At 50.0% G+C, this 16,102-nt stretch overlaps 2 protein-coding genes across 11 annotated transcripts in view; one reads left to right on the top strand and one right to left on the bottom strand.

The window, feature by feature from the left end:
- The window catches only part of LOC135915295 (fibroblast growth factor 9-like), a 109,990-nt gene extending 99,754 nt beyond the window's left edge, over window positions 1-10,236 (bottom strand). Inside the window, exon 1 of the mRNA XM_065448339.2 lies at window positions 9,730-10,236. Coding sequence (XP_065304411.1) covers window positions 9,730-10,183 — 454 coding nt within the window. The 5' untranslated portion in view covers window positions 10,184-10,236. The remainder of the gene's footprint in view (window positions 1-9,729) is intronic.
- The window catches only part of LOC135915296 (uncharacterized), a 186,158-nt gene that overhangs the window by 84,707 nt on the left and 85,349 nt on the right, over window positions 1-16,102 (top strand). For 6 of the 10 annotated variants that reach the window (XR_011514663.1, XR_011514669.1, XR_011514662.1 and 3 more), the window contains one exon: window positions 4,742-4,776. The exons of 3 other annotated variants lie outside the window; for them this stretch is intronic. Coding sequence is in view for 2 of the 7 variants with exons in the window: in XM_070539187.1 (XP_070395288.1) it covers window positions 4,742-4,776 (35 nt within the window). In the remaining 5 variants the exon portion in view is untranslated. Of the gene's footprint in view, window positions 1-4,741; window positions 4,777-11,601; window positions 11,758-16,102 lie in introns of those variants that run through there. One more of the 10 variants, XR_011514666.1, reaches the window with a different exon arrangement.

The raw sequence follows: 16,102 nt of genomic DNA, 5'->3' as shown, positions 1-16,102 counted from the left end.
GGTGCCTGTCTGTTGTTCTGCAACTTGGTTCGATTCGGGTACTATATAAAGGTGAACACTAGCTGTACGTAATGTCTTCATTGTTCTTTCCTGGAGCTAAGTGCGTCAAAGGTTACAATGCCGTAAGAACGCTCAGCTAAGACACAGCGTGTTGTTGACACAATGTTCTGTCGAATATTCTTCTTCAATGTTTGACTGACGAGCGGTGCGAACGAACGAACGAATGAACGAACGAACAGCGTGAACCCAAGCGAGATGGTCAACATGACCATCTCATACCAGTGTCACACGAACATTTTTGATCGCTATCAAGCACGATCCGGATCGTAATTCTCGACCGCGATCCTATCCCGCGTGCAGCTTGCTCAAAGGAGCCAATCACGACCGAGCATTCGATCCGGATCGGGCTTTGTCGCGATCAAAAGTGCGCCGTATGACACCCGTATTGCATACCAAAGCAAGTGCTCGCTGTTTGCCTGTTACAAACGCGTACCAACCGACTGAATAAACGGAATGGGGACAGCGTCCGGCGCTGATGGACATCCATAACTGCGCGTCCGTTCGAGTTGCATTGAGTTAAGCCGGTGCGCGCGCACCACGCCGTCTGCTACCAGTTGCGAGAGAAGGCGTCTCACGCGCGCTCCGCACGCGTTGGCAGGGAATGCGTTTGCTGCAGCTCCGTTTATTTACCATAAATCATTGCTTTCTCTCCCGCCACCGTGGTTCCCTCTCCGCTTCCCCTCTCGCCTGAGCTTGGTGTTTCGAGTTCGACCTCTGCTTCTCCAGACGCGATCGAGCGCTCTTCCGCTTTCGCGCGAGCAGACGAACTCTGCCATGCGCACAGCTCCATATTCAGCCTCTTTATATTCATTATCTCTAAGTATGCTCTGCGCCGTAAAAGGCACAGTTTATAGGATCGAAGTGCTAGCTGTATCTGTTGACACGAAGCAAAACATCCTCTGCTCTTTCTCCAGCTATCTCCCCCTTCCACTCGTTTTCTCTTTTTATCCCCCTACTCCTACCCTCTCCCCCCCCCCCCTCCCGTGCAGGGTAGCCAACCAGAAGTACAATCTGGTTAACCTCCCTCCCTTCCTTTGCATCCTTTTCTCTATCTCCTCTGTTTCGAGAAAAGGTAGGCCCATGTCTTGATTATCGCACCCGCCGTGGTTGCTCAGTGGCTATGGTGTTGGGCTGCTGAGCACGAGGTCGCGGGATCGAATCCCGGCCACGGCGGCCGCATTTCGATGGGGGCGAAATGCGAAAACACCCATGTGCTTAGATTTAAGTGCACGTTAAAGAACCCCAGGTGGTCAAAATTTCCGGAGTCCTCCACTACGGCGTGCCTCATAATCAGAAAGTGGTTTTGGCACGTAAAACCCCAAATATTATTATTATTATTATTGATTATCGCGTCATTGATATTGGTTTTCCACCACTGCTGCATCGTGTGCTAGAAGTAGCTATAGTCTTCGGCGTGCATCGATTGGTTAAAACAACGGAAGCAGACGCAAAAGAAATTTGTTGGGGGGGGGGGGGGGGGGCACATAGTATATTACGGTTATTTGTACATCAAGGGCATTCTTCATGCGCGTGACAGCGCATGATCAGCAGAAACGTCGCGAAATTGCTGAGTGCCTTTCGTTTTACTGTTAGATTGTGTTGGATGTTAAGCCACAGAAAATCATAAGGCGGCAACCGCGTAAAACGCATTGCCCACGTGTAGTAGGCGCAGCGGCGTCTGTTGCAATACGTGCACGCTGTAGCCACTGCTGAAGCAGATAGCCTTTCGTTGCCGCTTTAAGGTAAAATCACGTAGAAACGCCTATCTGCTCCCGATGTAGCCTGGTAATCGCAGCGGCGAGACGCAGCGATTGCAAACATGCCTAAAATACGTTCTGTTTTGGCGTCGCTAAAGTGTTGCGGAAAGCCCTTCATCAGTGCACAGCTCGCGGCTTCCACGCATGCTGCACCATTTTGACGAAACCGGAAACGGGAACATCTTTCTCTCCTCTCCTCAACACGCCCTGCGCCGTCGCTCATACCGTATAGCTTATGTCCGTGTCTGCAGTGTTGGGGTAAAGAGGTTCCTGCGGGTAAATTACGGCAGAGACGATAACAAGACATTGGGGCTTGGCCACGGGCGGCAGCGCAGCCCGGCGGGGTGCAGACAAGGCACGGCGTGCCCAAGCGAAAGCTCGACGAAGGGGTGCGAGTATGTCTACATGCCGGTCGCTTCCGCTTGGCGTGCGTGAATATATAAACACAAGAGTGCAGGAGCTTCAACGAGCGAAGCAGTTCCGCATGCTCGCCGGTGGCTTTCCCTTCTCATGCGCGATATGGTGAGATGGAAGTAAACGAGGAGAACTTGCTCCCTCTGCTCTCTTTCGATATTTGGTTTTTGTCTTCTAAAAGAGTGTTCGGTGCTTCAGTGCCCCTTTTTGCGCGTAATAAAACGAAATAGGCATTGCTACATAATCAGTGTATTAAATCGAAACAGTTGTAGTAAATTGTGCTTTAACGCCCCGAAACTGCACAGTTTACGAGCGACTCCGTAGCAGAGGGCTCCGAATTCGTTTTTATCACATGCGGTTCTTTAACGAGCGCACATAGCGCGGTAGACGAGCGTTTTTCATTTTCCCCCGATGAATGGAACCCACGGCCTCATGTTGAGCAGCACAGCGCCAAACCATTCTAGCCTACAGGCGAAGCGGGAGCTACGGCACGATGACATACTGGCTTTTATAGCGACATTCACGCGTCGTCGACAACAGCTGTCGTTTTTTCCCACTGGTGACAAAGCCTGATATAACCTAGTGAGGCTTCCATCATTACCTAAAGAAAAAAAATAGTAGATAGGGAGTACTTACCCTAAAGAGGTGCGCTGAATATTTCTTGCGAACGACGCAGGTATTGGACCACACTCAAAAGCAACGCTAAGTCCAGATGTACACTCATGAAAACACGCACGGATGGGAACAAAAAAAAAAACTGCGTTTTGACAGCGTACATCCAGCTGCTCGAGCTAATCTTTCCAGACTGCCATCAACATTTAAACGTATGCACAGGCGAGTACGCGAGCACGGTCACTGAACAACGTTTATGACACAAAAAATGGGGGGGGGGGGGAGGGGATTCAAAGAGCCAGTGTTAGCGAATGGTCGCTGTGAGCGTAACACAGGACCGTACGGGTTCCCCGAACCGCCGCCCGCCTAATGAGAAAGGAAAAAAATGACAGAACCAACAGTGCGCTGCTTTGCGCAGCTGTGCTTGCACCCTCGCTTCAGTGCACTCGTAATAGTATTGCGCGTGTACGGCGCGCCATTCTTCATTTGCTCCGGTCAAAAGGAGTGCCCGCTTCAGGAAGCAGCGCGGGAATAACGACACATAGTCCGAGAGGACCAGATACATTCCGTGCTAGCGGAACCCCGTAATAAAAGAAAAAGAGACGGTAAAAGAAGAGAGAGAGATAGGTAAACAACACCGGCACGCGAACCACCGAAGCACTACGCGTATTTGCGTTGCGTCCGCAAGAATCTTGCGAGTAGCCCGTGTATAGGAGTACAGCCAGTAGCGGCACACGCAGACGCGGCAATCCGCGGTTCTCAAAGGAGGGTGGGGAGGGAGTGGGATTACACCGCAAGACCGCCACAACCACGAACGTCGGCAAACGACTTCGAGTGCACATATGAGTGTGCGGCGGCGGTCAGTGCGGCGGCGAAGGGAGGGACGTTAAACCCAGCGTATCGATCACGCGCGCGCCGGCCAACACCGAAACCCCCCGCCCGCCTGAAACCACGCTCGCCACGTTTCTTTCGAGAGCCCGCAGAACAAACTGAGACCTTCTTTGCATCGCGCAGTGGAGGGTATGAAACGACGCTCTGCCTGAGGGAACATCCGTGTGCCGAAGGGGTTGCACGTACTGGACAGGTCAACGTACGGGCGTGCCGAAGATCGGCACGTAGTTAAAAGTCCTTACCCGTAGCCTGGAAAGTCACTATATGTCCCCACGTTCGGCTCTCGCGTCCAGATATCCGTCCCCGCGCACCAAATATTTGTTAAGCTTAAGTGATACGTTGAGGATGCAAAGTCTTCAACTGTGCACAAACTGCATGCGTGTGTGTGACTGTCGCTCGTGTATTAGCGTGCCCGACTTATAATTTTGCAGCTATATGTGCTTGAGGCAACATGTGCTTGATGCACATGGGTACAACTGGGAGTAAACTCGGCAAGGCGTATTTACGTAAAGTGAAAATGGGCGCAGCTGCCGTGTATATATAAAGGTAGGCTTACGCGCGTCCGCAATGAACCTGGCACACAGATGTCGTTATTTTAAACGTGCAGAAGTGACGTAATGAGCGCAAATAACCACAAGACATTGTCTCGTCTTACTTCTTCTTTTCTTTTCTTTATTTTTTTTTTGTCGATGATATGAGACAACGCACGGTTCTTTATTGCTGTCATACAACATTTCAGTTCTCAGATTACTTTGCTTTCCAATTGCACATATGCGTTTCCTCAGTCGCCAAAGCCGCTGAAAATGATGTGTCTGTTGCAAAATGGATAGGATTTACTCTTTCATCTCTAGAAAATGCTCGTCAATTCCTCAGCCATGAGGCGCCAAACGCTACAAAATCAAGACGTCTCACAAATGTAGATTATGATCACGGTGTCTACACTAAGGCAATGTCGCGCACGTGTATAGAGTTGGCCAACGCATTCAACACACTTTTTTTTCTTGCAGGGATTCTGCCAGAACGATTTTCCAGCTCCGACAGGGTAAGCCAGATAATTTTGTAAACCCGCTAAGGCTTTCTCCCGCGAAAAATAAGATGAAACGTAGTACAGGTTCATTTCAAAATAGCACCAGTACGAATTTCATGAAAGCGATATCGCAGGTACTCAAAAGGCGCATATGATACGTGCACTTTGTATAACGTGGCGTTAGCCTACATCGATGGCCGCAGTGTTTATTAAATGCTAATTGCAAAATTCGCCATACTTTACGAAATAAAGTGTGCCGGATGAGTTGCATGATAACATATCTCATCGCGATTACGAAAGACAGGCATTAAAGATAACGGTTGCCATTTCTTCTAACATATCGTACTTAAGCTGCACTGAATATCGGCTATAACCTGCTAAAATTTCAGCACATTTCCACTCATAAATCAGTTATGCTCTAAGTGCGAATAGTTGCTGCTAAACGAGGTCAAATTTATCCTTATATAACAAAGACTCCGAGGTGACTTAGCGGCTATGGTGCTGCGCTGCAAAGTACGAGGTCGCGGGATCAAATCCCTGTCGCGGCGGCCACGTTTCGATGAGGGCGACATGAAAAAACACCCAGAGTCCCCCACTACGACCTGTCTCATAATCACATGGTGGCATAAGCGCGCAGAACCACAGAATTGAATTCAATTTAAATGTAAGCGCTGGTTCGAGGTTTTCAGCATTGTAGGCGGAGATGTACAATGCGGTGAAGAGCGCATCACATCGACCTGGAGCGCGTGGTGCTGCACCCGAACACTGACATTTTATCACTCAGATAAAGAGAAATTCCTGTGAACATCCCTGGCAAACCAAAATGCAGGTGACGTCCACAAGTGAATGCGCTCCGCAATGTGTTTCTTTTCTCTCGTATCACCAACGTTTACATATGGGCAGAAAACATGTTAAATGTTTGCGAACCGCATTTTTAAAACAAATTAGCTTTTCTAAACCAGCCTTAGCACTTTCGTATTGGCCTGAGATCTGATCTCAGCAGTGAAAGCAGGACAACACAGACCCGCCACGACTATGGCGTTGCTCTGTCGAGCTTGAGGTAGCGGCGGCCGCATTTTGGTGTGGGTGAAATTAAGAAAAAAAATGATCATGTACCTAAATTTAGATTCACGTTAAAGAACCCCAGGTAGTCAAAATTTTTCCGGGGACTCCCACTACGGCGTGCCTGATAACCATGTTGTGCTTTTGGAAAGTAAAATTCCAGTATTTAATTTTTTAATCAGAACAACACGGGCTTGCTGAATGAGGCATGCGCTGTGGTCGTTCGCAACACAAGGGGCCCCGCTGCACGCCGACAGCAGGCGCCCGCGCGTCACTGGAACATCTCGTGGAGTAGAAAGTCACCGAGCGACTAGCTATTCACTAGTGACTCCCAATTCACTAGTACAGGTCAGGGCCGGAGAGAGCGCGCGCGCGTCGAGACCGGCCGTGTACAGGTAAACGTTGTAACATTTCGTTCAATCTTCTGAAATAAATATGAAAAAATAACAACAACCTGAATTTGAAGGTCATACGGTGTCAAACAAGGGATTGCGTTAAGCGATAGACTTCGCGGAATGGAGGTGTCATCAAAGCCCCTCTGTATGTAAAGGCCGCGATTGTCGTTCCTTGGGTCTCACGCGCAGGTTTAACCCCCGGAGGTTCCAACGGAAAGGACGCGAAGATGCCCGGTGTGTTCGGTATATTGAGAATGCTACCTAGAATTGAGAAGTAGGTCGGCTCAGAGATACTTACGAGAACTGCGCCCTCCTGTATCAACAAGATAAGCGGCACGAGACAAAGAACGACAGGTCAAATGACACCAGGGTCACGGATATATTATGGATATAAAACGGCTGCATTAGCGTATGTGCGAAATATTGCATCACCGTTATGTATACGATAAACGAGTCAAATGAAAAGCGGCACGAGACAAAGAACGACAGGTCAAATGACACCAGGGTCACGGATAGAGTACGGAGTTTTACGTGCCACGATTTGATTATGAGGAACACCGCAGTAAACATGCGTGTTCTCGCACTTCGCCCCCACCGAAATGCAGCCGCCGTGGCCGGGATTCGCTCCCGCGATCTCGTGCTTAGCAGCCCAACACCATGCCAGATTCACGTCCAAAGATTCTTTAGCATTAAGCGGCTATAAGCAGCATTTGCGCCAGATTCAGAAATATGTGCCAAAGACGAAGTCGTTCTGGCAAAAGTTGTTGCGATAACAAAGCAAGACTATAGAAATATTTAAACGAACAAGAAACGCATTAATGGGAGGCAAAGTCTTCAGCCTCTCGCTCGACGGAAAGAAGCGATGTCGAGAGAATAAACTAGAGCAAAACATCGACGTGCATGAATGTCAGAAAATAGATAATTACTGTTATCACCAACTTCAGAAGTGTGTGCTTCAAAATACGACACTACGGTCGCTATCTAAAGAAGATTTTCTGGAAAATAAACGTAGTCCTCATAAGTGATTATGACATACACCTGCGGTTTTCGTAACAGCCGCGTCTCTTCTCGAACACATTCTTGTCCGTCAGCAGTTCCTCCTCTCCCCTTCCCGTTCTTCTGATGCACCTCACCCGTGGAGTTAGTTCTCCATCGCCCGCTTTGATGAAACAGGCCAAATTACCAACTGTATGATCGGAACCGGGCGTACAACGAAAAGCATTTGTGCGAACGCTGGCACGATACACAGCGTTGTATCCCGAACACGTGGAGTAGCTGCTGCGTTATAGAGTGCGTAAAGAGGTTGCGTCGCGGACACCAGATAGCCTCTGCTTCAGGAATGAAATAATGAAATGAAAAGGCGTCGGCGATATGGAGAGGGACTGCCAATGCAGCGAAAGCGCGGATTGCTATCAGTTTTGAAACACGTGTCACGATAACTGCCGTCGGTAAATTGTATTTGCGCCATTCATCAAAGATAAGCCGCCCGACCCCGATCCTCCCTCATCTTAAGCTCCACTTCGTCGGTACTTTCTGCTTCAGCGGCTCGCATTCGTAGCGCTGAGGTAACTAATGGACTCTGCTCGACATGACCGACGCCTATGAAAGCACTCTCCCCGATGCCACGACCTCCCCGAGCCCTCGTAGCAAAATGGGACCATCGGGATTTCCCGACCTTTTCGCGCGGGTAATCAATAGTTGAAAAAAAAAGAGCAAAAAATGAAACGGGTGCATAGACGTATATGTGAAAAATGTTGCATCACCGTTCCGTACACAATAAAAGAGTTTGACAGTTGTAAAAAAAAAAGGGGGGGGGGAAACATGTGTAAGCAAGAACAAACAACGAAGTTAGTAAAGTGCGTGCTAAAGTTTGCGTAACACGCTGACGTCAGTACGCCGAGAAACCTCACTGTTGCTCGCGTTGGGCTGGACACCGAAGCACGTCACTCGGAATTCTGACAGCCTAAATTAGCCGTAAAACGCCGCAGGTCGCTTCAAGCAATAAGGTTAGGACGCGTGCAGGTGACGTGCGCCGTCGTCAGGTTAGCATGTATTGAGGTCACCTCGTCTCCGTTTACCGCCTCTGGGATATGCACAGAGTAATAAAACGCGGCGAACTAGTTCAGCCGAGCGCCATTTCAAGTGACGGCACGCAATGCATCCTCCTTTGAAAGCGAGCGCGCCGACCTTGCTCGACTCGCCAGGCAGGGTCACCAACTCGCTACTATATACCTAAGGCGACGATTGTGTGTAGACCCGCCCCGGTGTCCAGGCATAAGCTTTCACTTTGGATAGAAGCCCAACTCTCTCTCTCTCTCTCCCTATATATATATATATATATATATATATATATATATATATATATATATATATATATATATATATATATATATATATATATATATATATATATATATATATATATATGCACGCCTACCAGCAATATAAGCATAAAACGCTCGCGCGAGTTCTCATGAACAGTTCCGGACTACGCGCGCGCAAACCAGGCATCCCGGGTCGCGCGCACATGGTGAGCATATTGAGTTCGTTCCTATACCAAGTGGTAAGGTTCACGATTAAATTAAAAAGAAATCGTTTCGCCGTAGTCTTCGTACCGTAGTTTGTAGCTGAGCGCCGTTCGTGCTTCGCCTCACAAATGAGAAGCAAAAAAAAAATTAAATAACGCTGGAGGGGGGGAAGGCAGGCGTGCCGCACCGCACAACGCGAAAGCCATGCGGTGCAACAATAAAGAAGGCGCAGGGGAAGCAAAATTGAAGAACGAGAACTGGTCTAACTCCACGAGCGTCGGCATTTGGCTGCGTGCTACGTGCTGCAGGGGAGCGTCCAAGGTGCCGTCGCAGCGAGAGCGATAAAACAGCCGGGGAGACGCGAGGGGTCACCGGCGAACGATCGAGACCGGCGACAACTGCCGTCAGGATGAACTCCAAAGAGGACCCACGAGGGCACGCCGAGAACCAATTTATCGTAACTTCCGTCTATTGATGCCGACAAGTTGCTGTCGGAGGAAATAAAAAAAACTTCGCTTCGAATTCTACTACTGTCAGTATTACGTCGTAATCTGGCGAACGTGGAGCTCTACAGCTAATCTTGGCCGTATCAGTATCAGTCAAGGCATACGGCCTCGATCCACTGTTGTGCTCAGTGGGCGCTGAAATATATGGATGCGCAAAGAAGATATAGCTGACTGGTCATGAGTAATTATTGCGACGAGAAGCTAAGTAGCCAATGCAGCGTAAATGCATCAAGGCCAACACTGGATAAAGAAGAGAAAAAAACGTGATGCAGATCGGCAATCAACTGCGTCAAGCATTGACACAGACGACCGCCACCTCCTCCGCGCTATCACATGCTGGTTGTCGCGGCATTCGTCAGTCGGCTTCTTCGGCGGGACCGGCGGCGGTCGGCGGAAATTCAGCGCACAATATCAAAGCGACCTGCACACCGGTGCTCAGAGTGAGAACTGCGGTGGAGCACAGAGCCGTGCACTGACCGTATCGATTCCGGTCCTCCCTGGTCCCGTTGACCTTCCCGTTGGCGTGGATGACCAGGTTGTATCCGGTGCGGCAGTAGAGCTGCAGGTAGCGGCTCGTGCCGCGCGGGTGCTTGACGGCCTCGTTGGCGTCGCTCGGGTCGTCGGCCACCATCCCTCCACCACCACCACTGTCCTGCTCCTCAGACGAGGAGGAGCCTTCGCCCAGTTCATCGGCGTCCGCACTAGCAGCGATCGCGGCGGCACGCGCCCGTCCGTGTCGCAGCCGGCGCACCGTCGTCTCCTGCGAGCTGTCGCTGCTCGCGTTGTCGTCGGAATCTTCGGCGCTGGCGTCGACGCCGCGCGACGACGCCGCCGCCGGAGCAGCGCGCGCCTTCGGCGAGGCGGCGACCAGAAGGAGAAGGAGCATCGCGAGGAGCACCACGACCAGGTTCCGGCATCCCGGCAGCGGCATGCATGATCATCGCGGCACCGCGGAGCACTGCACAGCCTGACGGCCCCTGAGCCGGCGCCGCTTTTGAAAGCTCCCCTTTGCCGCGCGAGCGCACTACCCCCTTCCCCCGCGCGCCGCCTCGCGATTGGGCCGCCCCTGCAACCCCTTCGTCTTCACCCTCCCCCGCGCGGCTCTTTCCCCGCGCACTGGTGCGGCCGTCGCGAGAGCGAGACGTCGACGCGCGCGTCAAAGCCGCGTGTGTCGCGCGCGCGTGCGTCCGCTTCGGCGTACCGCGCCAGCCGAGAGGAACGCGTTACAACTTCTCTCCGGGGTCACCCCTCCCACTTCTTCCGCGATTCCTCTGCGGCTTCTTCTTCCTCGGTGATGCTGTAACACCGAATGAGTCACGTGTCCGGAGCGGCCATCGGTGGTCGCACTGAATCCACGCGCTTCTTCGCTCCCCCTCTCCGAGGAAATTCCGCCTCCCTCGCCGAATGTGTTTGTTTTAGTTTTCCGGCAAAAACGAGCGCGAGAAAGCGAAAATGCGGCCACTAAGGCGAGCCCGTTTCCTAATTTGGTTCACAGATTCTCCGGCGTGGAACGCTGCGATTCGAAGAACGTCGGCAGCGATTTGTTATTCCTCGTAGCCGCGAATCGGTGTTGAAATTGGAGATATCGCCTCACAGAATGAAATATGGGTCGCTTTTCTTAGCGCACGTGAAGAAAGTACGCGTAAGGTCTTCTTGGTCACACAACTCATTTGAGCCGTCTTGAAAACGTATTCCTAATTTCTGACCAAACATATGTAGAGTATAGGAAAGTAATCTCTGAATATTATGCAATTGGATCAAGAGAAGCGTGGATCCGTGACTTGAATTCATAAACCGGACAGCGGCTCTTTCTAATATGTGCCTGTTTCGCACCCTCACATTGACATGCGCTCATACCAAGCAACTTTCGGGTTTCTTTTTCTTTCTTTTCCTTCTTTTTTTGTTCTCGCTTTTTGTCTGACCGTCAGTGTTGACAACCTTAATTAGGCCCCTCCTTTTCTTAACTCTATATCAGACGCGCGAGCCATCGCCTCTACAAGCGTACGTTTACGGACAGCGGCGATTAACTCGAGCTACTCACGCGGAAATTCATCCGGCTGGTTTTGCCCTCCGTTCCCGTACACTTGTTCTTACGTTCACTGATAGTTTGGTCGGCTTAGGCAAACAACCCGGCACTTAGCTCTCTCCGGTGTCAAGGCTGCGTGCCGCGACGCTGGGCGATTATTGATCATTAAAGAGCGAGGGTTCGTCGCAGGCAAGAGCCATTTCTCGCCCGCGCAGGGCAGCAGCAGTGCAGCCGTGCACCGCCTGATAAAACCGGGCCCTGCACCTGCGTCGCCGCCGATATAAGAGGAGGCTCCCGTCGCGAGAAACCGGCAGCTGCTCCGACGCACGACGACAGGGAGCCGCGCGAGGAGAGACGTGGTTCGGCTCCTGCGCGGTGCTCTGCGCCTGGTTGCTCCCGTGCGAGCGCGCTGGACTTGACGCGCTCCCAGGCGAAGGTACCGTACGGCGGGCCCGCGGCGGCCGCGTCTCCGAGAAAACGTACGTAGCGCTACGCTCGTCGTAGGGTTGACGTGACCCAAGCGCCTGCAGGTCACCGCTGACCTAAGCTCGGGACCTGCCACAGAGTTGGCCATGTCAAACAGTCTGTTGCACGAAGTCTACTGGACGTGCTTACACTAGCCTTCTTGTCTCATTGGTATGTATATTACGCGGTCGTCACCAGCTTCGTTTTCCTTCCCATGACATTCAGTCCTCAGCAATTAGTTGCCAAAACAAAACACCACATTGGTTATAACAGAATTTTGGTTGCCAGCTGTACGCATCACATGACGGGCCATACTGTGATTTTTCCTCTGGATTTCAGCAGGAGTATCATAGATTTTCCATTGTTCACTACATGCGCGACTCGCGTTCATGTGGACTGACGCAATTTCGCCTCCAAAAAAGCAGCGATGGTTGCTGCCTTGATAGTGACTGTTGTCAGTTCAGCGATTTGTCATAGCGTCTTATTTACGGACGAAAACTGACACGTATGCGGCTTTCTGACGGCACTAGTGCAGGATGCAAGTAGGTGAATTGTTGGAGGACGAGTGATAGAATTTGTAATCAGTAGCCGGAATTCTAGTTCAACAACTAGGAATTTAAATGAGCGTTAACTTTTAAACTCGAGTAGCGTGGTAGGTGTCCTTCATATGCATACAGACAACTTTGTCGCTCTATCCAGGTTATCGGTTATCTGGTTTCTCAGGACATTAATACTTCAAGTTTATTTTCTTAGGCTGCGTAAGTTCTTGATTGTTATTAAGCGTAACTCATGTCGGTGGGACCCGCCGTGGTTGCTCAGTGGCTATGGTGTTGGGCTGCTGAGCACGAGGTCGCGGGATCGAATCCCGGCCACGGCGGCCGCATTTCGATGGGGGCGGAATGCGAAAACACCCGTGTGCTTAGATTTAGGTGCACGTTAAAGAACCCCAGGTGGTCAAAATTTCCTGAGTCCTCCACTACGGCGTGCCTAATAATCAGAAAGTGGTTTTGGCACGTAAAACCCCAAATATTATTATTATGTCGGTGGAGAACTTTACGCAGTTTAAGGCGTTTTATGCTTTCCTTGTTCTCGAAGCGAGGGCCACCCTCTCATTGGAATGTTCAAGTTATTGCTTGCGGCGTTTAGGTATTGAAGCACAAGCTTTAGCTTCGAAAAGCAAAGCGATTTACTTGTATAAAGCCAAAATGCCTTTCTTTCACTGTTTTTTTTACTTGTGTGTTCATGACCTAGGTTCATTAAAACATTTAGTTCACAGTATCCCCGTTTTCCTACTACAGCTTCCAAGTTTACAATGACGCTCTGTTTGTGCGTATTCGGGCTTGTAAGCCACCTAATTATTTTTGTATTTTCTAGCAAACCGGATCTACCCATCCGGTTAACCTCCCTGCCTTTCCCCTTCCTTTTGTCTCTCTTTTGTATGTTGTCAGAGCTTCGTTGGTGTGAATTCTCTGCCCTACCCACACTCTCTGCTTCAGATCTACAGCTGTCCTTCATAATGAATCTTGCGCCGCGGAGTAGTAGGCTGCATGGCGCAGATATCATGTGAAAAAAAGTCGCTAGTTTGTGTATGGTCTTTTGAACGCGAATGGAATGTTGAAGCAGTGCTTTCAGCCAAGCCTCGCCGCGGAAATCCGCCAGACGCTGAGCGTTCAACAAAAAAAAGAATAATAAATCAATAAAAATCCCTTTCCCCGAATTGAGCCTGCGGCTCACGTAGGCAACCGTGCACGTACGTCCTCAAGAGCACAGTGTGGTTGACTATAAAAAAAAAGCTACAGTATTGAGCTCGAAATTAAGACCAATGCGAAACGAGGTAAGCGCAAAACTGTAGCACAACGCAGTGCATTGACCGAATGACATTTTGTCGACCGCTTATGAACAAATAAAGCGACGTACGCACAGCACGTAGTCACCGCGATGGTTTTGTTTTTTTCCGCATGCGTAAACCCACTTCCTGTTAAGCCTGGCAGAGATGCACGTCACAAGCAGGAAAAGAAGGACCGAACGCTGTCTCTCATCAGGCTTTCATGCGTTACCGACTGCGCGTGGAGGTCCGGACTCCAAAAGTAAAAGTGAATGCGTTTCGTAATTTTGTTGTTGTTCACACTTGAAAAAGTTACGAAACTTACATCATATTGGCGCCTTATTGCACCAGTACTCATATATGTTATTCGTTATGCAGCAAAACTACCACTTCGTAATAAATTTTATACAGGCCCGCCGCGTTGGCGCACTAACTGTAACGTTCTGCTGCTGAGCACTTGCTTGCGGGTTCGATACCAGGCCGCGGTGGCCGCATTTCGGTTAGGGGCGAAATGCAGGAACGCTCGCTTGACTAGGTTTCGGTGCGTGTTAATGAACCTTCACAATTAATAGTGAGCACTCCACTGCGACATCCCTCATGACACGCTGTGCAGTTTCGAGGCGTTAGACCCCATAATCGCACGGAAATATATTTCTACAGAAACGCGCGCATGCACCGTACGCATTCAAAACAGTGTCCTACAAGCTACTACCAATACGCGGTAATTTAAATTTTTCATGTTCTCAGGTCAGAGAGAGAGAGCGAAAGAGAGAGAGAGAGAGTGTGTGTGTGTAATGCTAAGCGGACAGGTTAGCTTACAAGCTTAACATTTTACTCCAGATCACTGTTCAATCATACAGCGTTGTCCTCGTATAAAAAAACCACACACTGTGTCGTTCTGCATATGTTAGTGTAGACGAGATGACAGAGCGGCACGTTGGTGGCATTTCTGAGATGCGAGTGCTGCATTCCTGAGAGACATGTATATTAAAATGCACGTAGTTACCTTCTTTTTCTTTTTTCCGCCTCTTCCATGCGTACGAATTAACCAAAGCTCACGATTAGCCTGAGGGCTAGACAGAAGTTAAAATTTGCGTACAACTGTCAGCATACTCTCGAAAAATCGTAGTCACGTACCCTCGAAAGGGTGACAGACCACACTGACGTGAGAAGCAATTGAAGTTTTAGGTGTCGTAATCAGAAAGAGAGCGAAGGATGAGAGAAGAAAGGCAGCGAGCTTGACCAGATAGCAAAATCCGGTTTGCTGCCCTACGCTGCCGAACATGGAAGGCGGAGGTCGAAAGATAAGAAGAAAGTACGGAGAGATGGCACAGACACACGATCACAGCTGGTCACGATCACTGCACGTGATCACGTGCAGCGCAGTGAACACCAATTCAGGCTAAAACTGTTATGTGCAACAGGTATGTGGTCCTTAACAACTGTAAAAGTGCCTGCGTCGCACTCTGCTGCGATGTCTTATGAGGTCGGTATTCCAAAATGGTTCGCTCCGATAATGGTCATTGATCAAAGCGACCTAGCGCAGTTGCGAACTATCGTCTCGGTACATGTACTGCAGCGAGGACAGTCGCAAAGAACGCGTTGAAGGGTCTCCTCGCAACCGCAGTCATCGCGCGTGGCGTTGTCGGCCGTCCCAACGCGAAAAACAAGGCTTCGTAAAGGCCCCTCCTAGCCGTGGCCGACAAAGCAGCGTGGCCTCACGTCGGCAGAGTCCAGTTGCAGTCAGATTTTTCAACGATCTGAAAGGGTGCGGCAATTCAAGTTTTTCTCGCTTTCGTGTCGCGCACTTGGGTTTTTCTTTTTCCTTTTTCGCCCCCACTCCTGCGCGGGCACTTTCAGGGGGGTGTATACGCGCACGCGTTAAGGAGAAGTTTAAAACTTGTCCGGCTTAGGAGGCGGCGAGGGGGAAAAGCGAAGGGCTCGCGCATCCGGAGCTCTACCGAAGCAGGATCGATAGGGAGCCAAGAAAACAAAACGAAAATCACATGGATTTATACACGATTGGCATCCTTACGCCATTTACAACGCAGATCAGTTCACTGGGCATAATTGTTTTTGCTCCTTTCATTCAAGCGAAGTGAAGCGCACTTGTATGCTCGCCGACGCTTAGAGATACCGTGCTTTGCATCGCATTCTAGTGAGAGTGTATCACACTGTTTCGTGTCACCTTTTATTTGAAAGTTATCTTTACCCTCATCGGCAGCTCAGAGGCTACGTTTCTTCTTCTACATATAGCGCGAAGACGCGGGTTCGATCCCCAGTCTCGTTGCCTGAGTTCCGATTGTCGTGGATTGTAGAGACGCTCGTGTGCTTAGATGTAACTAAACATTAAAGAAGACTCCAGATGCTCTAAATTGACCCGGAGCCCTCAAATGGCGACGCCTCTTGCAGGCCAGATGTTGCTCTGGGAAATTAAACTCAGTGAGTCAAAATGGCGTTTCGTGTGTACTTTAGCTTAGGCACTGGATGAGCGCAATAGCGTCGAAACACATTTTTAAATAGAACGTGGTAGT

The sequence above is a fragment of the Dermacentor albipictus genome, chromosome 5, assembly GCF_038994185.2.
Source record: "Dermacentor albipictus isolate Rhodes 1998 colony chromosome 5, USDA_Dalb.pri_finalv2, whole genome shotgun sequence".
NCBI lineage: Eukaryota > Metazoa > Arthropoda > Arachnida > Ixodida > Ixodidae > Dermacentor > Dermacentor albipictus.
Note: the sequence above shows the minus strand (reverse complement) of the source record. Positions and strands in the feature narration are given on the sequence as shown.